Raw genomic sequence first — 27,546 nt, 5'->3', positions numbered from 1 at the left:
CTTTTCCAGGCTTGGGAGTGTTGCTATCACAGCAATTGTTTGGTGATGCCATCCCAATAAAGCTTCATTATGGTGTTCCTCTTTCTATAAACTTCAGTGCCCTCCAGTGTCCCCAGCAATCACTTATCTAATATTAGGATATTAAAAAATATGGAAAGATTTTAAAGAGACTTATTAAAATGCAATTAGCAGCGTGTACGACTTAAGCAGTGAGATTATTTTAAAAAACGACTTGATTGTGTGGAATGCCACGCACCTTACAGAGATAATAAAGCTGCCAATCAAGTCCATTTTCAAATTAGGAAATTTTCATTCTTTTTTTACAGCCCCCTAAGTGAATATTAAAACTGATTATTAACCTCAGAGTGTAGCAGCGGCCCCTAAGCCTGTAAGCTCAAAAAGAGAGGTTTCATAACTGTTGGTAGCCTGGGCTTCATTCCCCATTCGGACTGAGATCTCTGCTTATTTAAAGGGACCGTGTTCACCTTCGAATAAAGAGGTCTGAAAAGCCTGGATGAGACCCTTCTTTGGAAAGAGGCAAAGCTCCAGCTCTTGACATTGCAACCTGGGACTCCAAAGCAAACTGCCCATAATCGCCCTGCCTCGATGTTGCACAGCAGTTTTGCCATCAATAAACTGCAGATAAGACTGCCCCCTCATGTCCAATCTGTGAATCCCACCAAATCGTAAAGCTCCTTGGCACGTAACCTTCATTTTGTTTAAAACATGCTGATTAAATGAATGCTGATGTGGGAACACACGCCTTTATCATACTGCTGTGCACAGATTCTCAGTGTCTGATATTACCTGCTATATGTAAAAACACATAATTTACCTTGCCTTTTTATTTTTTGTCCTGAGAGTCAATCAAGTGTGACAATTCCTGCTATTTGACTTTGCTGGCACTTTTATTTCACCTATAAAGAAGAGGATCTTTCTCTGGGAAATTAAGTCACATCACTGACATGTTACTCCTTTTGCAGTGCTTTACTCTGCTGTCAGAGTGGATTTATTGACGCTTCCTGGATTTCTCTCCTCAAGCTTGCAAACTGGAAATGATGAATTCTCTAGAAGGTAGCAAGCTGTTTCTTGACGTGAATGCTTTATTTTGGGACAAATGCAAAGATTCAAAGGGAGTGGCTTAGCAGGGGCTAGTCACTGATTCAGACTCAAAACAAGAGTATATTTTAGCGCGTGCTTAACTTTAGATATATGCTTAAATTTACCTTTGCTGATCACTTTAGGACTATGCGCAGGCCTGAAGAATGTGCCAGGCTGCTCGCTGCTTTGTAAGAGTGACAGTCCAGACAATATATAAACAGGGAGAATGTCACTGAGTTTGAAAGTATCTAGGATATAAGTTACTCGACTAGCACATGTATCTTGTGACCATAGCTCCCTCTGGAATTTAGCTATGGCACCTGGATCTATTTATGATTTGCGTGCATTCTATCTACACATCTTTTCAAAGTAAATAATCTGCCTGGGTTGGATAATGGGGGTTAGGAGGATGACAAATTGGGTTAATAAAATGTCAGCGAGAGCCAGGTTTTAAGTCTGGAATGAGTCACAAGTGAAACAAGTCTAGTGGCCACAGTTCACCCTTGATCTTGAATTGGTATTTGTCTACATTGCTGAATAACCACAAGTGATCCAGTGTAATTCAGCATAACTGACAATCCAGCGTCGGCAATATTGTTGGGGTGGAGGAGGAGGAAAGATGTTATTGCCTCTTTAGAATCATGTCACTGTTAATAAACGCTGGAGAAACAGGAGCCACAGGGGCAGTGTTATACTTTTCAGGTTTCTGGGCTGAAAAGAAGCACCCCCAGCACACTGAATGTCTTGTCTTACTGCTGAAGTTGGCAGTTTGCCTCTCTTCTACTCCCCATTGCCTGGAGCAAGCAAGTATTCTGATGGCTCACTGATGAAGCTGGTCTGTGTGGGGAATGTATGTGGAGTAGTTTAGTATGCTCATCAGGGTGAACTTAATATTGGTGGTATTTTATGGGTCTGATGGCTAGGAGAGAAAGATGTAGTCAGTTAGGATTGAGGTGTACCAGTGAAGACATATGGAGGCTGAGGAAGGTATGCTGCAGGTGAATTAGCAGAATTCTGAAAATAACTGTAACTTTTTGTCCATTTCTATAAACAACTACTTATTGCTAAGCGAATTTAATGGTGATTGGAACCACACTGGTAATGACAAAGAGAATTAAGAAGATGTAATGGACATACAATCTTTGGGTTCCTGAGATACTAAGTGTATGGTAATGCCAGCTCAGTAAATAACTCAGTTATTAACATATTCTAAAATTAGATCGAGAAAAAACAGCTTTCACAAATACTGAGATGATTCCTGGCAGAGGAGAAAGATTACTGAGAAGGTTTGAGTAAGTGCTGTGAATGGGTGACTGCCAGGCTGGGAAGCAAACCTCCAAAGGCATGAAGACTTCGTCCCAGAAGCTGTCTTGTGTTTCCTTGATTAGGTCAGCTTCAAGAAAAGCCTCACTGTGCATGCTGACAGAGACAGACATGAAAAGACCGTGCTGCACCTAACACCAATCCTGCCAGCTGCAGCTGTGACAGCAGGAATTGCCCTGCAAGGCTGTACTCCAGAAACTCACAGCACAGGTACACAAATGGTGAAGAAGCAGCAGAAAGTCTGACATGTAGTGATTCAAATACTTCACGATGAATGACTGAAAAACTAACCCTGCATTGTTTGTAGCAGCTTACTGGGACAGATAAATTTTGATCTAAGTATTCCTGAACATGGAAGAAGTGAAGAACTAGGTGATCCGGAGTCTGCTTCTTTGCTCTTCTCCACTCCTAAAAAATATACATGGAAAATCTGAAATAGAAATCTGGGTTTTTCTTTGTTCAAGAAGGGGAGAGGGAAGAATATCTAAAGTACACCTTCACTACAAAAGAGCAATTCCAAAACCTAGGATATTGCCATCTCCTCTGAGCTTTCCTAACTCTAGCTGTGTGTTGCAGAATCCCTGTCTGACTCCTCCAGGTTTGCTTAGCTGCAGCTCAGCAGTCCCCTCCAGGTGTCAGCCTTGCACTTCACATGAGATTTCCTTCCCTCAGCCACATCTGGAATGAAGTGCTAGGTTCAGTGGAGATTCCTGTTGAGATCATCGGAGCTGTTAAAATATTAAATGTATTCCCTAACTTCATTTCAGGAAAAATGCTGAAATTGTTATTACAGCCCTGCCAGGCCTACCTCGCAACTGCAAAACCATCTCAATGCCATTGTGTAAGGGAGGGGATCTAAATGGGCCCATTAGCTTTCTACAGTATCTGCCAAGAGAGCTGTGAACATCTGCCAGCCCAGGCACGGTTCAGCAGCCAGGACTTTCGGTCTAATTTTTTTTTTTTTTTAAGGATATAATGGACATGACTGTCCTTTCTTTGGCCTTAATTCCTAACCACTTCCCAAGATACTAAAAGCTTCTGCTCTCCTTTGCTCTTCTGCACATAAATCAGAACTGTGCTAACGTTTTTCTGAATTGGATCTTGCAGTAGCAGAGCCAGTGGAGGCTAGAATGAAGATGAGCGCATGCAGGCCCACCACAGCATCTAAACCTGCTCTGACTTCAGGATTAAGATTGTTGGCAGGGCTGTTTAGGACTAGCATTGTGGGAAAGACATCAAATATGTAAATGGTGATTGTCAGACAGTTGTAGCTGTAGGATTCGGCAGATAGTCTGGATGTCAGAAGTGAGATTCCCTTTAGAATGCTGCTGAAGTTTATAATATCATTCAGAATTGCCACAAATCTTTAGGTAGTTCATATTTGGGATGCCTTATTGAAAAGGCATGAGTAGGCAATCATAGTGAAATCCTTTGGCAGCAGGAGGAAGTCATCACAAAGCTTAGATATGTGGTATAGGTAGGGGAAGCTTGCAAGAATATGTTTGATTCAAACTGAACTGTCTTTCAATTGAATGTATAGAAATTAGGATCTCAACACAGTCTGCTAACTTAGTAGGTTTTGAGAAGACATCCGTGGATGAGAAACTGGGCTGAGTTCAGGTGTTTAATTCTTGTAGTGTAGGCTGCTGAAGAGCTACCAGCACGCAGCACCAATTTTCAATAACTCCTGAGCTGGGAAGGCTTCAAATACAGGCTACCGATGGGTCCAAAGGTCTGTGTCCTATTAACTGACATGACACAACCAGTAAAAGTTATAACACATGTGGTTTCCCACAAGGTCTTTCAAAAAGTCTGAGTGTCTCAAGGCTTTTACAGCTGTTAGGAGAAGGTTTGTCATGAAAGCACAATTCTGGGTGTCAGGTGTCACCAGTTTTTCACTGTGGACTTTCAGAATGACCTTGGGCAAACTGGCTTACCTCAGATTTCCAAATGGTTGCCTGTAACGTTAACTGGTCGGGGTTGGATTAATTGCATTATAAACGTAACGACACTAAAAAGACATGAAAAAACTCAGAAAGCGAAAGACAGAAGTCTATCACCCCTGGCAGTTTCAACTGCACAAAAAGTCCATTTGGTCACATCTGGTTGATCAGTAGCTCTCACCACTCTCATCAGGAATGACTTTCTCTTCTACATGCATTAGTTCTCCCCTTTCCGCAGCTGTCAACTATTTCTCATGTAAAGGTCTCGCTCTTCGTACAAAATTACCTGTATTAAGGCAAATTATGTGTTCTCCTCCTTTCCTTGTTGAAAGTCATTTACATGAAGAATCACGGAACTGAGGTTATAGATACTGGGGGAGGGAATGCAGAAATATAGCTAGGAGTGGAAATTTGGGTGGACCTCAATTTATGGTGGACAGCCAAAGAACAAATGTTTGATGTCACAGTAAATCACTTATATTGCAAATGATTTAAAATAATGAAAACCCATATGCATTAAATTTTGCCCTGTACATCCATTTGACGTATTTTAAGTAGACAAAAGATAGATTTTACATAAATCTTCAGCAAATGTACTTCAAAAAATATCACCAAGCAGGCAGTACAACCAAACCATTTTAAAAACAGTCTTTGTCTTACACTTGAGCTCTTGCTTCAGTGTGCATGGCTCAGAAACAGCAAGAAAAAATACCCCTGCCTTTCTGCCCACTCCTTAAGAAAAAAAAAAAAAAAAGGAAAAACCCAACAAAACAGCTTTTAAACGAACTCTGCCAAAGTTGTCCTTCACACTATTCCAGATCTTACAGGAATAGTTGCCACAGCTTCCCCAAGCCACCTATGGCTTTGCCTTTGAAGGATTCTATTTCTAACTTCCACTGTGAATGCTCATGTTTGTATTCAGTATTTAGGGTTTCTGTCATACACCAACAACTGCAATTTTAAGGACCTGAAGCTAGCTCTCTAGCACAGCTCCCCATCTGTGGATTTAGTGCTTTGCTTTATGACAATATGTTTTGATGGAAGTTCACACTCCTGTGCTGGGAGTTACTAGACAATCTAGAGAAAAAAAAAAAAAAAGTCTCTGAATCCCAGCTCCAGTATACTGTAAAAGAAAACAAATTCCGTTGGAAGATACCTGCCACATCTTCACCAGGAACTTAGCTCTGGGAACTGACTAGATACCTCTGAGAATCACGGGCGGAAAATCTTCCCAGGCTCTGCTGTGGATGGTCCAGAAAGACTAGGGAGGTGACTTGCAGATGGTGTGATGTGACTCTGCCAAACAAAACAGAATGGAGTTAATTTTTGCATTCTCTGTGTACAAGATGCAAACATTTGGCAGTTCCCACAGGTACCAATCAAACAAGATGGTGAAGATGTCAGATACTACACGGTGTTGTGCTTTGAACCTTGATTTTCAGCTTCTAAAGGCAAGACTCCTGTATATAATCACAATGACAAACTCCACTAACTTAAATCCTCCAAGTATGCCGTGTCTGCTGCTAATTCTGCAAGCTAAAACAAGTGGGTGATATTTTATGCTAGCCTTGCTCTGCCTGTGTATTGGCTGGCATTTTTCTGGGAACCTAGAGCACAAAATCAGGGAAAGCATTTCCTGAGAGCACTGCTCTGGCATTACCGTGGGTTACTTTTGCCTTAATAGGCAAGAATTAGTAACTGCGCCAGCAGGAGCTGTAAGAGAGAAAGCTACAGCGCTGCTGCTTGCTCGCTGCAACAAGAAGGCCGTTTGTGCGCAGCCAACAGAAGCACCACTCCTGCTTCCATGGCTTCCGCCTGCTTTCTGAAGCTATTTGCAGCTCCAGAGCAAAGGCAGTCGTCAGCACCCACTTGCCACCAGTACGTGTGGAGCTCAGAGGGGCCTTTTGTCACCGCTGCTGGGGTCCCAACTAGCGCACAGTGATTTTCCTCCCTGACAGAGCTCCCAGCCAGGTGCATCCCTCTGTATGCGATGGGGCTGGGCTCGCTGAGCGGCAGCTGGGGCACCACCACACCTGGATGGCCGACCCCAGCTGCTTCCAAGACACAATCTCATCTCAATCTAATCAGCCCCTCTCTCAGATACCTTCGCTGCCTATTCGGATTGTTTCTTCCTCCACTAACACTCAAGGACTGGTGGTAAAACAAGAGGCAGTAGTGACTCTATCTAGGGTGTCAGTTAGGGAAATATGGCCAATGTGTTTTTTGTTTTGTTTTGTTTTTCAGAACTGCTGCTAGTGCTGAAAGGACCAAGGCTGATGGGCGCTGAATCCTTCTGGGTCTCTATAAGAGTTGAGCATGTAAAAAATATCTGACTTCAGCTGCGTTTGCTGGGAGCTTAAAAAACCACATCAGCAGTTTTAATCAGTTTTGGAAGAGTTAAGTAAATAAGGACATAAAATAAGGAAGGAGGAAACTCTGCCCCTTTAAGGAACAGGACTAAACCATTAAATTTGAGGTAATTGAAATCGTGGCTTTTTAGGATCATGGGAAAAATCGCCTGAAATGTGTCAGGCACTGTAATGAAGTCTTAGAAGCTGCTTTAACTAAGGGGATTAGGAGGAGCGTTGCTGTGAGAACAATGGACTAAGTGATCTTTCCAGGTACTTTACATGGGTGGAAGCTGCTTGTTTTGTTTAACAGAAGCCTTTCTGTAAGTAGTTGTTTTAGGCAGCTAGGTATTAGTAAATTTTTACATTGATAACTTGTAAGTGAACTAAGTTGGATAATGTTTGTGATCTCCTTTGTAAGACTACTGCGAAGCTGATGTGAGATTGGCTTCAGCATTTAAGGCTTTACAAAAAAAATAGTGAAGATTAACGAACACTTTCATGTTTTAACAACCCCTCAGGGACAGGGAGTGATTTAACACCACCACAGTGGGTTTGTGATGGTGGGATTGTTACTGCCTGCTTGGAGCTGGAGAGGAGGCAGAACGTCACCAGCCAGGTAGCTGGGGCTGGGACTGGTATGCTTATGACTCTGTAAGGTATGGCTCTGTGTATTCTCTGCTTGGAGAGACAAAATAAAAAAGAGGTCTGGTGAGATGGATAACTTGTACTGAGGAGCTCACAGTTAAGGTTCTTGACTGCTTTTTTTACATATGCTTATTTTATTCTCCTTTGCTTGTGTGTGGAAAGTTCTACTTATGGTAGGCATTTCTGGGGAGGGGAGGAAGTAATTATTGCAAATGTCCTTGTGGTGAAAGCTTTTTCCAAGAGGAAGAGAGAAAGATAAGTGTTGTAAAACGCTGCTCTCTTTTTTGCATGCCTGTGAATGGATTTTCAACTATAGCTAGGTAAATGAAATACTACTGATCTTGTTCCTTCAGGGGAATGGCATCTGTGATATACAGCCTGTTTAACTGGAGGCTCAAATGGCTTTAAATGAGAACAAGAAATACGTAACCGAAGGGTGACCTGCTCCTTTCGGTTACTACATTCAGGGTGGGCTCTACTTGGTGCATGTGGCAGAGAGGACTCTGCTTATGAAGGAGCAGGGGAAGGCTGATTGAAAGGATGCAGGCTGCTTAAGGGCACGTCCTTGGGATAGTGATAATGTAGCTCTCTTTCTTTTCTTCTCACTAAATGTATGTAGAATGAGAACCATCACAGAGAATGCAATGTTTCTAAGTTGCTCAGACTTTTCTGCAGAGAATGCTTGTTTTATGCCTGGAGAGGGGTAAATGTGATCATCATCCTTCCACTCAGAGTAAAGCAGGAGACGCTTTATGTGAAAAAGAGACTCCCACTGAGTAAGGGTGAGCGATGCAGCTTATTAACTATTGGCAAAACCAGGCTAGATTCTGACTGCACTGATAAGCCATCATTATTTAAATCTTTTTTTTTACTGATCTAACTAAAATTAAAAATAGGCCCAAGCACTCCCTGTTTATCAGTACTTGTTTTGTTGGTTTGTCTTTTCCTTTTATCATGAGGTTATATTTAGATGCCCATTGATGTTTCACCCCGAGTGCTTTGGGGAGAGTGAACAGCTGATCATTACACTCAGTTTGCTTGTACCCATGAGCACGCTTAACCTAGAGCAGCAAATAGTTATTGTATTGCATTTTGTTTTGTGCCTGTGGGCACACTTAACTCAATATACATGATGGCGAGTACCACAGTATTGCATTTGTCTGCACCCATGGGCACTGTGAATTGCCAGTGTGAGAGAACTGGTGAATTAACTAGCTGCGTGCCCACTGGTGTAGTTACTTCAAGAGCAATACCACTGCTAATTGCTTAACTTAAATCTAATCATAAAGCAAAGCAACAGAAGGAAAGCACTGTAAGAATCCCAGTTTTTACAGTAAATGGATAGTCACGTTTGTTTAATTCTAAGCTTGTTTGTAGCAAAAACTGAGGAACAAGCTCCAGAGGCAACAGTCCCTGTTGTAATTACCCTCCTTCCCCTGCCTGTTTTACAGGCAGCAAGCTGCATTGAGCTCATTGCTCTCTCCAGGCTCTTGCCTGCACAGAATCTAGTTCAGAGTTGATGCTTATTCTGCTCATTAATGAAATTACCACCAGATGATTTGCTAGATAGAGGTCACTTTGGCTGAATGCCATGACAACCTCTTCAAATACCATGATTGCTAAACTATAGCTTTGACTTGAAATAGTGCAGTAGGTAATGTTGACATGCTGCAATTACACTCAGTCCTCACAGCGTGTTCAAACAACGCTGGCTGCCTCCGTGCTGACTTGGCAACACCAGAACTGGGTTTGGGATGTGTACTGTGGATAGCTAGAAAATGCAGGAATTCCGCCTGCTTAGGTGGAGCACTAGCTTATCTTGTTAGCCTGTGTATTGTCAGGTCCTCTTAGAACTCTAATGGGAAAGGGTAATTAAATAAGGCTGAGACTAAGGTAAAAAGGGCATAGATGAGCTAGGTTTCAGTGGTGCTGCAGCCTACTTTTCCAACTAAAGAAATCTTCAGTGGGAATCTTAAATACTCAGGAGTTCTGTATAGATTGATGCAAGGGACTGGATTAGCCTTTTTTTAGCAGTAGGGCCTCTATCTTTACTAATAAGTTTTCTTATTTTTATTTTTTAGGAGCAATGCAAGGAAGGTCACGTACCCCACATGTGGATTGGATGAGTGGTGCAAGGGAGCAGGTGGGAAGCCAGGAGGTGTAAGAAGGTGGTAGAATTATTTTCATTAAGGTGGCATGGTGCAGCCCACTGGTCAAGTCCCAGAACTGAGCTGGTTGGAGTAAGCTCTGCAGCACGCTTTTCTCTCATCCGATGGTGATGGCAGGCAGGACTTCGCAATCCTGCCACCAACCACCCTGTGTGGCTTCCCGTTCATATTTTTCTTTAAACAGAAATGGGTTGTGTTACAGATGTCTCTGATGTAATTTGCAACTAATGTAACTGATTAATGGACCAGATATGCTTTTTTAGTAAAGTATCAGAATAAAATAACTTGGAGATGTGAAATGGCAATTATCCAGACACAAAATATTTAAAACTGTAGAATAGCTACTGATCTATAGCTTTACAGTGTTATCACTGCAAAGTACAAAACTGTGGAGTTTATCTTGAGGATTATGGTACAAAAAGTAGTTGATCAGCCTTAGAAAAGGAACCAGGCCAGGTGGCAATCACCATGTTCCTGGCACCACTGTTTTTTCTTTCCAGGTGGCTGTTTTGCACAACTTGTATGAGCTAAAAGAGAAGGGTCACCGCTGTTCCCTAGCTAGCAGCTGTGACTGCAGCTTGGGAAAACATGCAGATGGCTCTTCTGCAGAGTTTTTTTTAAGTGTCAGAAAAGTGGCATGAGTGTGCCTTGGCCATTGTGGCTTTGGAGTTCCTAAGTTTGATATTGTATATTGAGGGTTAACTGTTGAGCTTTTCCATTAAGTGAGGAGAGACTCTGTCTAGTATTAAGTCATGTTATGGCAAACCTTAAGTATTAAAGGTCAGTGTTAGAACTACTACCCCTTTTTTAAAAAAACTTCTACCAATCCTAAAAACTGTTTTACGTAAGGCCAGAGCAGGACGCTGCTCTGACCCCATTGCTTCCCCCCGTTCTGGGGAGAGATGCAAGAGCAAATTACCTGAAGGAATTAATGAATTCTGCGCAAGAACCACAGCTGCAGGAGGGGCTGTCAGCCCCCAAACACGACCCTAGAACTGAGGTGCCGCCCTGGCTAATCCAGCTCCTCACAGGACGGGCAGGGGGAACCTGCGGCGGGGGCAGCCACGGGCAGGAAGGTGCCGTAGGAGGGTTACAGCCCTGGGCCGCCATCGTCCCCCTGGGGGGGGCTCTGAGGGAGCCGCCGCCCCTTCCCGGCAGCCCCACGCGCGGCGCAGGCGCGGCCCGGGCCGTACCACCGGTGCCTTGGGGGGGGGGGGAGCAACAGTACCGGCAGCCGCCCCTTCCCCGCTTGCTGCCGCCGCCGCCGTCCCGGTTCCGTGGGCTGAGGCTCCGTGTGAAGCCGAGCGGAGCCGCAGCCCCGGTCCCGTAGCGCTCCCCGCGGCCGGGCGCGTCCCCGCCGCCCTATTCACCCCCCCCCCCCCCCCCGGCGCTGCGGGTGGTTCGCCCCGCGGCCCGGCCCGGCCTCTGAGGGGGGCCGCGGCCGCCATTTTGTGCGGCGCCAGCGGAGGGCGGCGGGGCGGTGCGCGGCTGAGGGCTCCCGGACACGCCGCTCCCTTCGTGCCCGGTGAGCGGGGGGCGGCAGCGAGCGCTCGGGGTCCCCTCGGTTCTAGGCCGCCGGCAGGCGGGGGGCTGAAGGGGTCGGGGCTCCCCACAGCCCCTCCCCGGCGGCTGGGCCCGGCCCCGGGCCCTGGGGAAGTTCGCCGGGCCCCGGCAGCCGCCGCCGTGGGGCCTTGGTACGGCAGGGCCGAGGCTGAGAGCGGTGACTGAGGGTGTTCCGTGTGCCCCGTCGTGTGGTGAACGCGGGGGGCTTGCACCGTAAGGGTGGAAAGGTGAAAACCACGGGACGCAGAGGGTGATCGCTTGTGCCTCTTCCCCCTTGCACGCTTTAGCGACTCCCAGCGAAGATGTCGGAGTATATCCGGGTCACGGAGGATGAGAACGACGAGCCCATCGAGATCCCCTCGGAGGACGACGGCACCGTCCTGCTGTCCACGGTGACGGCCCAGTTCCCCGGGGCGTGCGGGCTGCGCTACAGGAACCCGGTGTCGCAGTGCATGAGGGGCGTCCGGCTGGTCGAGGGGATTCTGCACGCCCCGGAGGCGGGCTGGGGAAACCTGGTCTATGTTGTTAATTATCCCAAAGGTTTGTCAGTGTTCCTTCAGACTTCTGGACAAGCGTACGTTTATAGTGAAGAGGTCCGTGTGCGCTGCTGCTAATTTAACATGGCAGCAACTGCTTTGAAACCTTTGATTTACAAAAGTTCCGTGACTTTAATCACGTCTGTCCTGCAGAGTAAAGTTGATTCCACTGAGTTTTCAGATGTGCAATAATTTTTTTAATCCTTTAGCTGGAGAGGCACTATAGTGACAAAGTTTTGCGTTATCTTTGAAAGAGTTTGCAGTCTAATACAGACCTTCTGAAGACTGTCGTGTACTGGCATCTCGGTGTACTCACAGGTGCCTCTCTTCAAGCCATGATTTGGTCAGAGGTACTTTTCGAAACAAATGCTCAGAAGAGCAGCCTGATACACACACACACATACACATTTCTTCCAAAATATTTTTTAAAGTTCTTGTTTAAAACACTTGTCTTGTCCACGTCCACATAGGACTCTGAGTGTTACTGGATAGTACTTCAGTAAAATAACACAAGCTCAGTCAGGTTGCATTTTTGAGGAAGAATTAAATGTAGATTTTTTTTTCTTTCCTTATACTTGCAGACAGTTGGCTATGGATCATCATAATAAGCACCAGCAGCAAGCACATGTTCATCTAGCCTGCTTTTTCTCATTGTAGTCTATGGTTTTATACCATGCTGTTCATAATTAGTGGAAGCAATTTCCAGACTTACGAGGATGATTTCTAATGTACATCTTTATATTCAGATAATAAGAGAAAAATGGATGAAACAGATGCATCGTCGGCTGTGAAAGTAAAACGAGCAGTACAGAAGACTTCAGATTTGATAGTCCTAGGTTTACCCTGGAAAACCACTGAGCAAGACTTAAAGGAATACTTCAGTACGTTTGGAGAAGTTCTCATGGTGCAGGTAAAATCCTTTTGCAGTTCAAGTAAGGAGGGATGTTATTCAGAAAGCAGTCGTCAGATGAAGCCAGTGGAAAGAAATGGAGCCATGTAATTTCAGAGCAGATCTGAAGCACCGTGTGTCTGTTCCTAGGTGGTGTTTTGTTCCATGAGCTTTGTAGCTGCAGGCTTGCGTAGGTACAGAGACAGGAGTCTTTGGAAGCGGTAATTCATGCAGGTGGACTTAATGGGTACAGCGTTTTCTTAAGAGCTCTTTAATTTATATTAGCTGTTGCAGCTGAATATGTGTGTGTTTATATAGATGGGTTAAGGAACTGGAGATTGTTGCGATGGGAACATTTACAAGATTGATAAACTTTCAAACAGAACTTTAATAAATTCATTCAGGAACAGCATGTTCCATGCTGGTGGCTACTCCTGTGTTAGCGCTCCCTGCATGTGGCCTGTATGGCATCTCCTAGCTCAGCTCTGAGCACGCTGTGCTGCACGCCTGGCGCTGCTCGGCCTGTGCAGGTGCCTGGGACCTCGATGGCCTTGGTGGCTGAGATTGACCTGGTCAGGCACGAGGGCTCTTTGACAAGAGAAGTCACAAGACAAGCTTGCTGCAGTTTTCTTGTCTTCTCTTTTCATGCAGGATATTTTTATCCTCATAAAAGAGGGATCTCACCTGACCCTGAGACGCTCAGCTTGTTCTTTACCTTTTGTTACATGGATGCCTCCTGTGTGCAGCCATGCCTGTTTGCCCCTTTGGTGGTTGCATCGCTTAAACAGAATGTATGGCTATGCCCTCGCAATGTTACAAAATATTTAAATCCTGTTTTGTATTACACTGGTTTAGGATGCTAATATTTGGGCTCAAAGCAACTAGAATTAATTTAAACTTGTAGGCATCACAGGCCTTTGCTGTGACTACAGAGCTTTAGAGTTAGTTTCCTAGGAAAAGGTAGGGGGATTGGACTAGATGATCTTTCAAGGTCCCTTCCAATCCCTAACATCATGTGATTCTGTGTATGCAACGGGGTAATCAAAACTCTGTATGTACTCTTTCCTGGTGATCTTAATGTCAAGGGTGATAGAGGAGGTGACTGGTAAATAGTTTATTATGTCACAAATACGAGCGCACAGTGCTACTGTGTTCTTTTTAAAAGTCTTCTTCTTTATTGTAGGTTAAGAAGGATATTAAAACTGGTCACTCAAAAGGTTTTGGTTTTGTTCGGTTTACGGATTATGAAACCCAGGTGAAAGTAATGTCTCAGCGACACATGATAGATGGAAGATGGTGTGACTGTAAGCTTCCCAATTCAAAGGTACTTCCGTGTTGCCAATTTTATTTTACCAAATGTTCACAAGTACACTTTTTTTTTTAGCAACTGTGTTAAGTGAGCGGATGAACAGAGTAACTATCCGTTCTTGGATGTGGCTTTTGAGTCTGTGAATAGACAGGACAGGTGAGAGCAGGGAAAGAAAATAACGAGGAGGTGGGTGGACAGGGAGCGAAAAGCAGTGTTGGGGAAATAGCTAGTTACATCGGGGAATTGAGTACAGATAAAAACCTGAAAATAACATATTTTACCATCAAGCAGTACCTGCTTAACTTGTCTGCGGTGTGACTAAGTGGAGAATAAAGGAGGCAGAATTTACAACCTAGGAAAGATCAGAATGACTCTTTTGTTGAATTGAGAACAAATCCAAAGCTTCTGTTTGTGTATTTCCTGTATGTATATATGCAGTTACGTACAGCAGAATGATGTGTCCTGCACTGGCTTTGTCACTGTCCTTAACTGGAAACAAAGGTACCAACAGTTGATCTGTACCAGGGTGCGGAGTGTACCAGGTGCTCTCTCTGAACAGAACTTCTTAAGTCTCAAACTTTCAAACTTCCTTAATTGTCAGTCTGTAGGACAGCCTAGGTTAAAAGGGGCATTTATGAGAAAGTTGCTAAATTCTTGAGTAATCGTGACTTTTGTTAATTGCTCTTTTCAATTCTCTCCAGCAAAGTCCCGACGAGCCTTTGCGCAGCAGAAAAGTGTTCGTTGGGCGTTGCACTGAGGACATGACAGCAGATGAACTCCGGCAGTTTTTTGCTCAGTACGGAGAAGTGGTAGATGTCTTCATTCCTAAACCCTTCCGAGCTTTTGCTTTTGTTACATTTGCAGATGATCAGGTATGTCTTAAAATATTTTAACCTTGAATTTAGGCAACCTGTGTTTCAGGTTGATAGTCTCATATTTCTGGAATGTCATATGAAGCCTTTGTCCACTGTCTTGCAAATTCCAGTGGAATTGGCTTGACTTGATCTACTGAAATACGTAGGGTTACTCAGATGCTTTCATACAGACTGATTCTACTCTGCACTTAGTGCAGTAGCAAGTGTGAAGATAAAACACCTCAAATTGGATTAAGTATACATACACTTCTTTTGCAGGTTAAATATCTGCTCAGAATCTTGTGGGCTTCTTTTTGTCTTATACTGCTAATAATTTTTAAAATAAAAAAGAATAACCTATATTTAATTAATCCCTTATTTCTTATAGGTTGCCCAGTCTCTTTGTGGAGAGGACTTGATCATTAAAGGAATCAGCGTACATATATCCAATGCTGAACCTAAGCACAATAGCAATAGACAGTTAGAGAGAGGTGGAAGATTTGGTGGTAATCCTGGAGGCTTTGGGAATCAGGGGGGGTTTGGCAACAGCAGGGGAGGCGGGGGAGGGCTGGGTAACAACCAGGGCAGTAACATGGGTGGGGGAATGAACTTCGGAGCCTTTAGCATCAACCCTGCCATGATGGCAGCAGCGCAGGCAGCCCTGCAGAGCAGCTGGGGAATGATGGGCATGCTGGCCAGCCAGCAGAACCAGTCAGGGCCGTCGGGAAACAACCAGCCTCAAGGCAACATGCAGCGGGAGCAGAACCAGGGGTTTAGTTCAGGAAATAACTCTTACGGTGGTTCCAACTCGGGAGCAGCAATAGGCTGGGGCTCAGCCTCGAACGCGGGCTCCAGCAGTGGGTTTAACGGAGGCTTTGGTTCAAGCATGGATTCCAAATCGTCAGGCTGGGGAATGTAGACGCAGTGGGCTCTGATACTGACTCTATGGTGGGAAGTCAAATTTTTCTAACTCATGGTAAGTATACTGTAAATTACATATATACTAAAGTTTTCCAAATCAGTTTGTTCAATGTGCAGTATATTCAGCAGTATTTTTGACATTTTTCTTTTGTAAAAAAAAAAAAAAAAAAGAAGAAGAAAGGTAAAAGGAATTTTATAAGTTTTGTTACTTAACTTGTTGGAATACTGAATGTTTGGAAGTGGACTGCTGTTTGCCTGATAGGTAAACTAACACTACAATCGATAGGAAAGGTTTCTCCTGTAGTACTTTATCCCTTGTTTCCTGGCTACCTGAATTCTTTGCATGTTCAAAATGGAAACCATTGGTCAGAAACAGCATTCTCTCCCTCTTGTTTTTAATTTGCTCCCACCATAAGAATCTCCAAGTGCCCCAACTGGAGAACACAGTGTCGTTTTTCTGTTTTGTTTGTTGGTTGTTTTGTTGTTTTTGTTTTTTTTTAACACTGTCTCCCCTCCATACTAAAGTACGATATGAAGGCTTCATTTAATCTCCGCAGTTCATCTCATTTCAAATGTGTATGGAAGAAGCACTTCATTGAAAGCAGTGCTGTAAATATTCTGCCTTAGGAATACTTCTGTCTACATGCTTTCTCATCCAAGAATACTTCATCACACTGCACATGCTGCGTCTTAGACGGTGGGTGTTCCATTTTTATCCGCTACTCTTTATTTCATGGAGTCGTATCAACGCTATGAACGCAAGGCTGTGAGATGGAACCAGAAGGCTGTTTGAACTTTTGAAACCTTGTGTGGGATTGATGGTGGTGCCGAGGCATGAGAGGGCTGGTATGTGCGAGATAAAGGAGAGAGCGCATGCAGAGACCTGGTGGTGCATTATGGGATTTTATTTTACTTGGCGAGATGTCTCTCAATCCTGTGGCTTTGGTGAGAGAGTGTGCAGAGAGCAATGATAGCAAATAAAGTACGAGTGTTTATTGCATTCAAAGGACATCCATATGTGGAAGACTTTAAGTGGGTTTTATACCTAGTTAATCAATTAGTTGAATGTGTTTATGTGAAACGAATATTTGTATTTTTTTTCCCTTATGTCAACTGCTGTGAATGCTGTATGGTGTGTGTTTTTTTTCTGTTAATGATTTGTAAGTGTGGTAATGTGAATTGAAGATGATGGGGTTTGCGATGAGAACATTGAGCTTGTGGTGTGCTTTGCAGTAGCTCATGCAGCAGAGATCACTAGCGAGCTCAGTGTGCCTCTTCAGGGTGGAAGCTCCACTGTGTAAGATATCCATAAGAATGCTGTTTGCTGCAGTTTCGTGTTTGGATGCTTTTTATAAGATTTGTCACTGTAGGAAATTCTTAAATAAAACTGATTTAAGTAATATGTGTCTTTGTTTTGCAGCCCTGAATGCAAAGAATTCATAGCGGTTAATTAATTTTACCCTTTTGAGATGAACTTCTGTAAAGTCTTTTTTTGCAGTAATTCGGTTTGTTTCAGATAAGCATGCTCTAAAAGTTGACAAGTCAAACGGAGCCACCGCTCATCATGTATCGATACCTGACACCCAACCTTAAGCCACTGTATTTTTGCATTGTTCAGTGATGCGTATATATCTAAAATCCAGTTCCCACAAGTTTGGGTGTCTGCACCTAGAATGGTAAGCAGTTCCCTCCAGATTGCATCTATACCAAGGAAAGTTACTTATTTTTTCAGGAGCTGGAGTTGGGGGGGGGTTCATCAGAAGTGTGATGGGGGGGAACAAACACTGTCAGCTGTATTTCCGTCCACGGCATCTCCTTTGGGGATGTAGGCTTTTAACCTGTATTTTTAAACCAGTCCACTTGATAGGAAGTAGGGTTCTGCAACACTTCTAGCTCAAAAGAAAGCTCTAAATTCATTTTTAAAACTAGTCACAGAAAAGACTTTACAGCTGAATAAAGCATTAGTTGAATGTATGTGGATTTTGTCAAGTCTTATCTGGAAAACAATGTTTACTACAAGTGCAAAAGCGCAAACAAGCAGCTTCTTAACAAAGAGCAGGATGTTTCAGGGGAAGTTGTTGGAAAATTATTTCCATGGGCGGCAGGAGCTTGAGGAATTATTTAACCTACTTGCACTTGAAGCCCACTGAAGCTTGATCCATATTCTTATACACTGTACTACTGCGCTGTGGCTATGCAAGTTCTGAGTATGGATTTACTCAGGTTTTTAATCTCTTTAACTTTTCAAGTTATATCTCAATTACTGAATATTATACTGAGGTTTGTGAATAAAAGACCATCTAAACAGTTGATCAAACTGCACTACTGTTAGTTTTCCACTTGAATTGCAGTACTAAATCATCTAGGTCTCAATATACATTTTAAAGGGGGGGTTGGCAAACACTCAGGCTGAAAATTAGTCCCGTGCTTGTTGTTCATATCCCACTGCAAAAAGTTGCTTAGATCTTTTTTTTTTCCTGCACCTAAGTCAGAATAATCTCCAAACTCTGTACCATTGTGAATTTTGCATTTTAGCACTTGCACTATTACCAGCTACTTCTGCTGAGTAACACTTAAAAATGGTATTCTTGGACCTCCAAAGACTAACTGTGACAGCCCTGCAAGGAACTGTATGGTAAGTTTTTGTAATTAGCATGGCTTTAATTTTGTTTAACTTGTTTAAGTCCAGTCCTAGGTTTTAGCAGACGGGTTGGCAGCATTGAGTCTTTGCTAATAATTTTAGCCTTCCCTGACCCTCAAACAAAATCTCTGAAAGTTTTAGAAGAATTTTCAAGTTTTAGTAATATTTTCTAACTGCTTTGCATACTCTAGTATTTATAAGTAAGTAAATAAAATGCTATTGCTATTATATTGAAGTGTTTGGAGTCTTTTTTTAAAGAGATTTAATTTTCAGTATTTCACTTTCTATGATAATATAACTAACAAAAGAATGTGGTATAAAAGAAACAGGAATCTTAGATAAGTGTAAGGGGATACGCCATTTGTACACACTTAGTAAAAGCAGTTACTGTAGAAAATGTGGAACTGCTTCCACTTAGTTCTGACAATCTTGTCAGCTGATGCTGTACTGAAATTATATGTTCAAAGGTGAAAGCTTAGCTTTATATAAAGCTATGTTCAGAGAAACAGGTTTTGCAGCTGACAGCAGGAAGCCCTTTAAGGCAAGAGTTGTACAGCTGTACCTATGCTTAATAGGGCAGTTATTACAGAGCCTGTGAGGTTTCTCTGAAGTGGAGAGCACTGTACAAGTGTTCTCCAACTTGGGGGCTGCTGGTACAACCGGGATCCTTCAGCTACCCGTGTACACTGGGGGGTGGTTTAAAGTACCCTGATGCTCCGCATGCTTTCACTGGCTGTGTTCGTTCAAATGCTAGTTGGTAATGCTGCAGTCCTACAAGAATCCACAATGCTATTTGAAAGAAAACAAAATTTTGTTAACGGTATCTTTAAATAGCAACACAAGTCTCAAGTTTCTTGAAATTACAAAACTGTCATAGACCTAAAGATCTTTTAACAGCCCTTAAGAAAGTACAAAGGTGAAAATTGTGTTTGGATATTCGAGTGCTTGTTTTTATATAATATATAAACAAAAGTTAAGCTCAATGACAAAGTTAAACATTTAAAGGTTTAGTGGTGTTTCAAGTATTTAAATACTCTAGCTAGAACTGTAATCCAACTAACAGTGAAGAGCTGGTATGACTTCACATAACAGTCTACTAAGAATTATTTGAAATAGTGCTTTCAATCCAAGGGATGTAATTGGTTACTCTTGTATAGACCCCATACTGCCCTGAAACAGCACAGTCTAAAGCCCAGGACACAATGCCAACAACAAACCATTTTTTGGTCTGAGCATCTAAGAACACCAGTGGTCCTCCACTGTCCCCACTACATGCATCTCTGCCCCCTCCCTCAGCTCCAGCACACAGCATGTTTTCTGTTACCACAAGAGGTTTTCCATTAAATGATTTATTTGCATATGCATCTGTACACTCTTTCTGACTGATAACTATCAATTCAGTGTACAGCAGTACAACGGAAGAACTCCTAGTCTCAGTCCTTCCCCAACCTGATACAGCTACCATGTAATTTGCTTTCATTTGAAATCTTTCTTCTTTTCCTGGTAAACAAATGGGTGTAATATTGGTACTGATTGGGACTTTATGTTTCAGTTTAATCAATGCAATATCATTGTCAAAATCAACAGGATCATTTTTGTAACCTTCGTGAATAAAAATTTTTTCTGCCCAGGTTTCTTCATAGTGATCTGAACGTTTGTTCAAAATCCCTAGTTTAATCCTCAAAGCTGAGGGGTTTCTCTGCCCAACTACAACGTGAGCAGCTGTTAAAACCCAGCTGTCGTACAGAAGCGAACCACCTCCTAAACCTCCGTGCTCAGTAATTAACATCACTTGCCAGGGAAATTCTCCAGGCTTGGCTCTCCTTCCTCCGTATATGCGTTCCAGAGTTCCACTTCTCCGCATTCCACAAACTGCAAAAACAAGAATGCAGCAATAAATGTTAACATTTAAAGATGTGGACATTGATTCATTATGCTGGTATGGGTAAAATTAAGTTAATGATTCTAAATGTAATTCCTAGATTGTTCTGAATGGTAAAATTGCTTCCAAATGAATATTTGATTTAGCGTACAATTTTCATTAGTCAGTAGAACATACAGCCTTTGGAAAAGTTCTATAATCAAGAGAGACAGTTTTGCTTAAGAATTTGGGCGTAGAGATCTCAATGCATTTGTTCTAAATGTAAATTAAGGTAATTGGAATATATGGACATTCTAATCTAAAAGATAAGAACAATTAGGCTTTTATATTGTAAAATGTTTCTCCGAAAACTCATTCTCGTATCTTGAGTAATTTTACAGAGTAACTAATTTAGCAGTTTGAGCATCTAAAAACAAACAAACAAAACATATTCTGCATTAAGGATATTCAGTGGCTTTCTCCCCCTCTCAAATAATTCTGGAGACTGGTTCAATTTTCCCATCAGAAACAATTCCAAGCAATTGAAAAACAAGAATTTATTTAGTTATGAAACTGCATTCTTGAGAATGGAACTGGAGTAAATGCTTCGGCTTTTTACTCTCTTTAAGGGGAACTGAACTACAGAGTTTCTGGCGTTAATCTCCAATGCCAGCAGCAATAGAGACCCTCAGGTAAGACCAAGCTTTGTTAAAAACAGCGAACAATTTAACAGAAAAATATAAGGTCAGTATATATAACTATTAGGAGTGCCAGTCACACTATGTCATTATTGGAACATTTTTAGTTTATTGTTCCTCCCTGTTGAACAGCTATTATTGCACTTGCCGTTTTGGAAAATCAGAGTGACATAAAGACGGTAGTCTGATTTTTGAAACGAACATTCTAAAATGAAGTGCCTCATCAACTTAAAGGTATTTAAACCATAAGATATGTGTGTTATGACATCTGTCACCTAGCTGGGTACATGAACAACGGAAAAGCTTAGCTGAGTAACTTCGTTAGAGCCCAGCATCTGTAGGTCACTAGGCTAAAGGTTAGGAATTTAGGATAGAGTTGAGCCTCGTCACAGGAATTTTTGAGTTCCAATGCGATGCACTTAGAATTGTTACCTCAAAAACAAGCTGCTTCCTTCAGCGTGGACCTATGTACAGTTGCGTCTCTATAACAAAGCCTGGCTGTGTAACAGCAGTTAAGTGCTAGCTGACAGCTTTATGATTCTTCTGTAACTGCTAATTCCAACAATGTTAATACATCGGTACATTACCTGGTTCACAGACGGGCAGTGTTATTTCTCCTTTGGAGTTCTTCCAGAATCCGTCGTCACTGCATATATATTTACCTGCATCTCAGAGAAAACAAAACCGAGTGAATAAAATAGCTGGGCATAGTTCTCAAGCAATACAGAAGTGTCTGACAATGTCTGTAGAGTGTCGTCATGTTTTAGGGCTCCTTCAAGTTTACTGCACTCATCAGAAAGTGACTGCATCATGTACTTCCCCTCTGGCTGTTCTCAGGATCTAATACTCCTGAAGCCTTTACTACCAGGCAGGCATGTAATGCCGCTAACTGGGGAATGATAAAAATGTGTTAAGCTCCCAACTGTTACTGAATTGAGCCCACCTGGGGACATTGCAGTATGCCTACGTACAAGTCCTTAAAGAGGCAAAAAACATTTCCCAAAGTTTTCAGCCTTTACACCATGTTTTGGAAAGGTCCTGCTGACTTTTACAGGTACGTCTATGTAAGTCAGGTGCATTCACTCTTCATGCCAAGAGAACCAGGAACCATTCTGGAGCTGACGTTCATGACCTACCGTTACTGTTAGCCTTCATGATGTAGAAGGGGGTTTCACAGTGGTACTGAATTTCAGCATTGTAGGTGGTCTTCTCAGGCCCCGTAAGGTATGTAAAGGCACCGTTGTCCATCTCCTCAGGCTGACCACAGTCAACAACTAAAGCAATTCAAAAACATATATATTAAACCAAAAACAAAACAAAACAAAAGCCAGTAGGCTCAACGTCAACCTAACCAAGCCAGATTTCAACTGTGATCTTCAGGAAATGGTACAAGGCCACTTTTCTCAAGATATCCAGGAACAGAAATCCTAGTGAAGGTTCTGTGCTCAAATTAGGCAGGAAGACACACGTTAGTAGCACCATGGTTGAGTACTGGGAGGCTGGGGTTTCCTCACAGAAAATCTGCACCCCCGTGCATGAGACTAGCTGTGACTGTGCAGCTCTCACAATGTACAACATATGCAGAAAAAAACTAATGCATCTGCTAAGGAATACATACTCACTAAAATAAAGATACATCTCTATGAGTACAAGTACTTTAGTTGTTTTTTTCCAATGATAATGCTTAAAATTGATGTTATATAAAATTGTTGGAAGACAGTGCAGGTATTTCAAGGACTATCTTATTTATTTATTTATTTATTTTGAAATAACCGCCATTATTTTTCAGAGATTTTAAAGAATGGTAGAAATAGAAACATCATCTAACTTACAAATACAAAATGCACTTTGACAAGAAAGGGGAGGGTTACCAAGCAGAAGAAGTGTATTTCTTCTGTTATACCAAATATTTACACAGAAATTTTCCAATTCACAAATATTAGCACTGACTTACTGATGCACTTCGCCATTGGTTTGTTCCAAGAAGCATTCTTTTGGCATTCCGCTATAAAAGACATCACAACATTTTCATTCTCCAAGAAGCGTGAATGGAAATAAAAGGTCATATTACTTTCACATCAAATTAACAGTGTTAATTAGAGAAAACACAGCACCAGTTACACATTTCTTTGCTCACTCATAAGGCAAAAACACAGTAACTAGATTTTTATTTGTTTAAAATGTCTTTACTACTGCTTTGCTGCACTACTTTCTGAATGAGAAAAGTAACTCATTCCTACACCAACCTTATTAATCTCTTCAATGTGCTAATAAAGCCCAGAGTGGATGGCTGTTAATGAGAGGGACAGTTACCCTATCTAGAAATTTGAGGCTAATTGGCATTTGCTGTAGGTAGCAGTTCTACCACTTATAGCTGCCTTGTCTCCGGTAATGACAACACACAGAACCAGTCAGCGCATTTCAAGGACAATACGGAACATAGCCTATGTTTATCTATTTCCACACGCATCCATATTTCTTATCCATTTCCTGATGAGCACTAACTGGCGTATCAGTTTAGCTGTGTTCTGTTTCTAAGTAAACAGTAAATTTGTGGAACTACCAAACCAGACAGATTGTAAAATAATTGTTGAAGTAAGTCTGTGTGCTTCCGTAAAACACAGCCACTTAACAGTGATTGTAAAATTTTGCTGTACGCATACACGGCCTAGAGCATCTTCCAGAACTGCCTGCTGGGAAGCACAATGCTATTAAGAACCAAGTGTGAAATGCTGCATTCAGCAGGAATGACGAAGTATCCTAGTTTTAACTTCCCTGGAGAGATGAAATAACAAATGAAAGACAACAAGAAATTCTCACTGCGTTGCTCTCATGAAATCTTTTGTAAAATCATTCTATTCTTCCAACATAATTAGATGCAAATCTCTAAGCAGCAGTGTTCAAACAACATCGGCAAACATGCACACAGGCAAACACAGAAACACGGGTCTTCGGGGAGCATATCAAAGAAAGGACAATTGCTAACAAATTCAGCGTACTGAATATGCCTCGTAACTGTAGTATGTGAGCAACAGAAATTGTTAATGAAAAAAGGCATTTCTACACGTTTAACCCCAAAGAAATTAAGTCCAATAGGGCCGAGTGCCGTGGTGCACCTACTTCAAGCAGCACGTATCCGATGTCACAAGAGAGAGCGTAGCGGTCGCCCTGAGTGTACTGCGCTTGCACCGGTGCTATGTGACCATGAGGTGGTGCTTCAGGACTGGGGCATGGCAAACCTGCAGCGAACCAGAGAACACAGCATTCCCCTTAACGTGGTTTTGCTATTTACCGCTCAAGGCTCATGGGGAGCGTGGGGGGACGATGCCAACGCTCTCTCTGCCCTTTCTCTGCACTGTTTCACTCACACAGACACGGACTTACAATTACTGAGAACAGAGGGAAAAAACTGTGAACTGACTGTGATGCTCTCACATCAAAGGTGTGCAGCAACCTTCCAGAGGCAGGCTATGCTGACAGGGTTAGCCCAGTACGTGTTGCCTACACACACATCTCTTAACTCTTCATCAGTTGGGAAACCTATTTCTTAAAATAAAATCATATGCTTAAACTAGAGGTTAACTGTAAGACCAGCAGGAATTCTGGGATTCTCTTAAGACTTTACTTCAGAAGTAAACTACTTCATAGATACGTTGTTCAACAGATACACTACCAAAAACTAAGTATGAAACTACTGCTTCAAAGCATGATTATTTAGGCACTATTCACGCCTTTCCAGAATGAAGATCCCAAAGTAGTTTGGACTTGAGAACTGCACAGAGGTCTCTTACGCACCTGCTGCCATGTACTTCATCTTCCATCCAGTGTGTGCTCCCGAGACATCAGTTATGAAAGTAATATTCACAGCACTAGTTTGTGTCTCAATTTTTGCAGGCAAAGTCTTCCCACAGAATGGGCCAAATTGCTTTTTGGGTGTTTTAATCTAAAAAGGAGAAGGTAAACAAACTGTCTTTACTCCTTCCCCCGTGAGGCTTATTGAAGATCAAAATGATTTTAATACAATGACTCCCTGAACCTTAATAGCCCTTTCTTGCAAAGCATACAAAAGAAAGGCAGGTGGTTAGAGCAATGGCTCGCCACTCCAGTAACTCACAGAGTGCCTTTTCTCCAAGCATCCTAAATGCTACAGAATTCCTGGGAAGTGATTATTGGATTCATTTTATAAATAAGCAAACTGGATGGAAAAAATTTAACTGAGTTCCCTGCCATCACTGGTCTGTGATGAGGGCAGAAGTTGTGATGATCCAAAATCTTTGAAGTCATCACAGACATGTGAACTTGCATTTGTGTTTTGGGTGAATTTCCCAAAGAAGAAAGATGCTGAAAGAACAGAACAACAAAACTGAAGGGATGAGAAGAAAAATGAATGAGGAGAGACACAGAGAGACAAAACTTGAAATGGACAGAGCAAGACACAGACTGAGGAAGACGGAGTAAAAGAGCTGGGCCTGTCTCACAAAGGCTGTGAGACAGCCTCACCTTACCTTAAGGACATCATAGGGGCACAACACCTCTGGGTGTGTCTCCACATCAAAGGTCTCCACGAATTCCAGTGTGATCAGGAAGCCATCTTCTACCTGGATGTTGTAGCTGCAGGTGCTGAGTGGGGGATAAGGTGCCGGATAGTCAGGGCTGGAGATCTCTCCGGTTCTTTCAGTAAAAAAGTGGTTCTGACACGGGGCTAGAAAAAAAATTAACAGAAAGTGATCACACAGTTGCATTAACTCAGTCGAGCCATACTGAGGAACAGTTGTGGATCTTTTCCTACACTACCTATGAAGTGAAACAAGAGTCACGCATTCCACCAGCAGGCATTTCTCAACCACTGAGAAAGCTGCCCCCTCTCTGTTGGGGTAGGCCTACAGCACGAGCATTATCCTGCACTCCTACCTTCGAAGCAGTGTGGGGAAGGACATCAGTGGGAGCACCACTTAAACAGCCACAGGGCTGGTGGTCTGAAGTGTGCTGGCTGGAACCTCATCAGAAACCTTCCAAGGTGTTAAATTTGTAGCTCGTCTGCTACACCAGAGTGTGCAGAGTGCTAGGACAGCTATCAGCTCCTCGATTCCAGAAGCCTCTGAATGCAGCTCTTTCTTTTTAATGCCTTTGTTGCCAGACATTTAGAATGTAATTGTATTCTCTGAGCAAAACCAGCTGTGCCTCTTGCTGACACAATTGGAGCCACAAATGCTCCCTGCTGAAGAGAAGCAAGAAGGAACAGCCACAAGTGCCCTGAGGATCTCTGCTTGTTGACAGCATCTGATCACTGTGAAGTGCTGCTTTGATCAGCTGGGAACAAAGGCTTTATGATGTGCTGCAAGAGCTGTATGAGCAATCCTTTAATTGATGAGGAATGCTGGACCGGCTGATAACACCGGCATATTTTTGCACCACTGTGATGCTGAATTAATTGTAAGAGGGAAATTGTTTGACTTTGAATTGTATCCTCAAATACACTGCGCTAACTTCCATCAACAAAAATGCCATTAGCCAGTCCTTATTTACAGATTATCATCTAAAATAGACCATGCAGTTTAAGGTTGTAATTTTAATGGAAAAGGATTGAATTTTGAATGAGAAAATGAACGTTACTGTCCCTTAACTAACTGCGGATTTCATTAGCCGGGATTCTAAGCTCTTTTTACTTCAGAGAATGAAACCTGCTTCGACCCTATAATCTACGCAACAGCACTGCTTGCTGCTATAGGAAGTATTTGGTATGTGTTTACTTGGAAAAGAAAGCAGGAACAGGTAGAAGGATTATCTCTTTATGTTTGTGTGACTCTTAACACAACAATACCACAAGTAATGATGCACTTGGGTACCTTGTGTGTTTCTTTTAGCACAAGCTGCAATTTTAGAACAATCTTTCTCTGTCCATCTTCACAGAAAGTTATGAGCAACTGCTTTTATTTGACATAAACCTTTCCATCATCACAGTGACTGAGCATCTGTGTGTGCTGTACTCCGAAGTTATTGTCTTAGGTTTTCAAACACAATTCACAAAGACACAGAGAAAAATGGTCAATGAATACATATAAAGGCCTATCCTGTGGAAACTGAGCAGTCTCCTAATTTTTAAATCCTGTTTGAAATGCCCCTCTTAATCCAAAGAAGCAGAGAAAGCTTAACTAATTCACATGGAGGTTCTGGCTGCCTCTGCATCTAGCCTAACAGCACACTGTTCTGCACCAGAAGAAATCAGTTGAGCTACAATGGGAATTAAATCTTTTCCTTTCATGCTGTACTTGTAGAGAATTATCAGCAAGTGGGTTTTTTTCTTAATTGTTATTATCTCATTCTTCTCAGCTAAATGCACGTTTCTGTAATTCCACTGATTCTGCCTCAAACTACAGAGGCATTTCATGGCTATATGAGAATAAAGAATGTTTTCCAGCATCCTCTGCCATGCTGCTGCAGGTGCTACTTACGATAACTGCCAGGGACACACAGAGTTCACTGCCTCTTCCCAGGTTTAAGGTCCTGCTATAATGCTTCTTTCCACCTGCTGCAAACCCAGACTAAGAAACACCCCAAAACCTACTTGATATTCAGCTCTAGCAGTCTACAGTTCACAGATATGTCAGTGGAAAAAAAATCCGCTTCTCTTTTAAGAACTGAAATTTCCTTATGTTGATAATATCTATTGCTGTTCTACAGCCCCGAAAGGAGTAGTCTGGAGGCAATTATAGGAAGAGATAAAATATAAATCCTTAAGTGCG

At 42.4% G+C, this 27,546-nt stretch overlaps 3 protein-coding genes across 13 annotated transcripts in view; 1 reads left to right on the top strand and 2 right to left on the bottom strand.

Moving 5' to 3' along the window:
- CASZ1 (castor zinc finger 1) overlaps window positions 1-10,587 on the bottom strand; it is a 279,324-nt gene extending 268,737 nt beyond the window's left edge. Inside the window, exons 1-2 of one of the 2 annotated variants that reach the window (XM_066982071.1) lie at window positions 10,451-10,587; window positions 5,524-5,663 (exon numbers count right to left, since the gene is read on the bottom strand). The gene's annotated coding sequence lies outside the window, so the exon portion shown is untranslated. The remainder of the gene's footprint in view (window positions 1-5,523; window positions 5,664-10,450) is intronic. The other variant, XM_066982072.1, reaches the window with a different exon arrangement.
- Window positions 10,588-10,896: 309 nt separating this feature from the next.
- Window positions 10,897-17,003, top strand: TARDBP (TAR DNA binding protein). Of its 2 annotated transcripts, XR_007164763.2 has the most exons (7): window positions 10,897-11,056; window positions 11,382-11,634; window positions 12,377-12,540; window positions 13,703-13,843; window positions 14,530-14,700; window positions 15,071-15,658; window positions 16,161-17,003. XR_007164763.2 is itself a non-coding variant. In XM_048067745.2 (6 exons), exons 2-6 carry the CDS (start codon window positions 11,397-11,399, stop codon window positions 15,599-15,601), a joined length of 1,245 nt encoding a protein of 414 aa, XP_047923702.1. In that variant the 5' UTR covers window positions 10,897-11,056; window positions 11,382-11,396; the 3' UTR covers window positions 15,602-17,003. The 2 variants fall into 2 exon arrangements, 1 of the variants encoding a protein (XP_047923702.1); XM_048067745.2 differs by having other exon boundaries at window positions 15,071-17,003.
- Window positions 17,004-19,199: 2,196 nt separating this feature from the next.
- MASP2 (MBL associated serine protease 2) overlaps window positions 19,200-27,546 on the bottom strand; it is a 32,252-nt gene continuing 23,905 nt past the window's right edge. For 6 of the 9 annotated variants that reach the window (XM_048067738.2, XM_048067739.2, XM_066982098.1 and 3 more), the window contains 7 exons: window positions 25,309-25,505; window positions 24,599-24,746; window positions 23,924-24,042; window positions 22,758-22,836; window positions 21,940-22,077; window positions 21,391-21,465; window positions 19,200-20,116 (listed from right to left, as the gene is read on the bottom strand). In XM_048067738.2, coding sequence (XP_047923695.1) covers window positions 19,341-20,116; window positions 21,391-21,465; window positions 21,940-22,077; window positions 22,758-22,836; window positions 23,924-24,042; window positions 24,599-24,746; window positions 25,309-25,505 — 1,532 coding nt within the window. In that variant the 3' untranslated portion in view covers window positions 19,200-19,340. Of the gene's footprint in view, window positions 20,117-21,390; window positions 21,466-21,939; window positions 22,078-22,757; window positions 22,837-23,923; window positions 24,043-24,598; window positions 24,747-25,308; window positions 25,506-27,546 lie in introns of those variants that run through there. The other 3 variants (XR_007164757.2, XR_007164759.2, XR_007164760.2) reach the window with 3 other exon arrangements.

The sequence above is a fragment of the Anser cygnoides genome, chromosome 23, assembly GCF_040182565.1.
Source record: "Anser cygnoides isolate HZ-2024a breed goose chromosome 23, Taihu_goose_T2T_genome, whole genome shotgun sequence".
NCBI lineage: Eukaryota > Metazoa > Chordata > Aves > Anseriformes > Anatidae > Anser > Anser cygnoides.
The sequence above is the reverse complement of the archived record's forward strand: the minus strand, read 5'-3'. Positions and strand labels throughout refer to the sequence as shown.

What these genes read in the sequence shown, in the direction of transcription:
- TARDBP (XM_048067745.2), top strand. Translation starts at nt 11,397, where the DNA reads ATGTCGGAGTATATCCGGGTCACGGAGGATGAGAACGACGAGCCCATC. An exon ending in GTAAGCTTCCCAATTCAAAG is followed by an intron (nt 13,844 to 14,529) that starts GTACTTCCGTGT and finishes AATTCTCTCCAG; the next exon opens with CAAAGTCCCGACGAGCCTTT. An exon ending in TTACATTTGCAGATGATCAG is followed by an intron (nt 14,701 to 15,070) that starts GTATGTCTTAAA and finishes TATTTCTTATAG; the next exon opens with GTTGCCCAGTCTCTTTGTGG.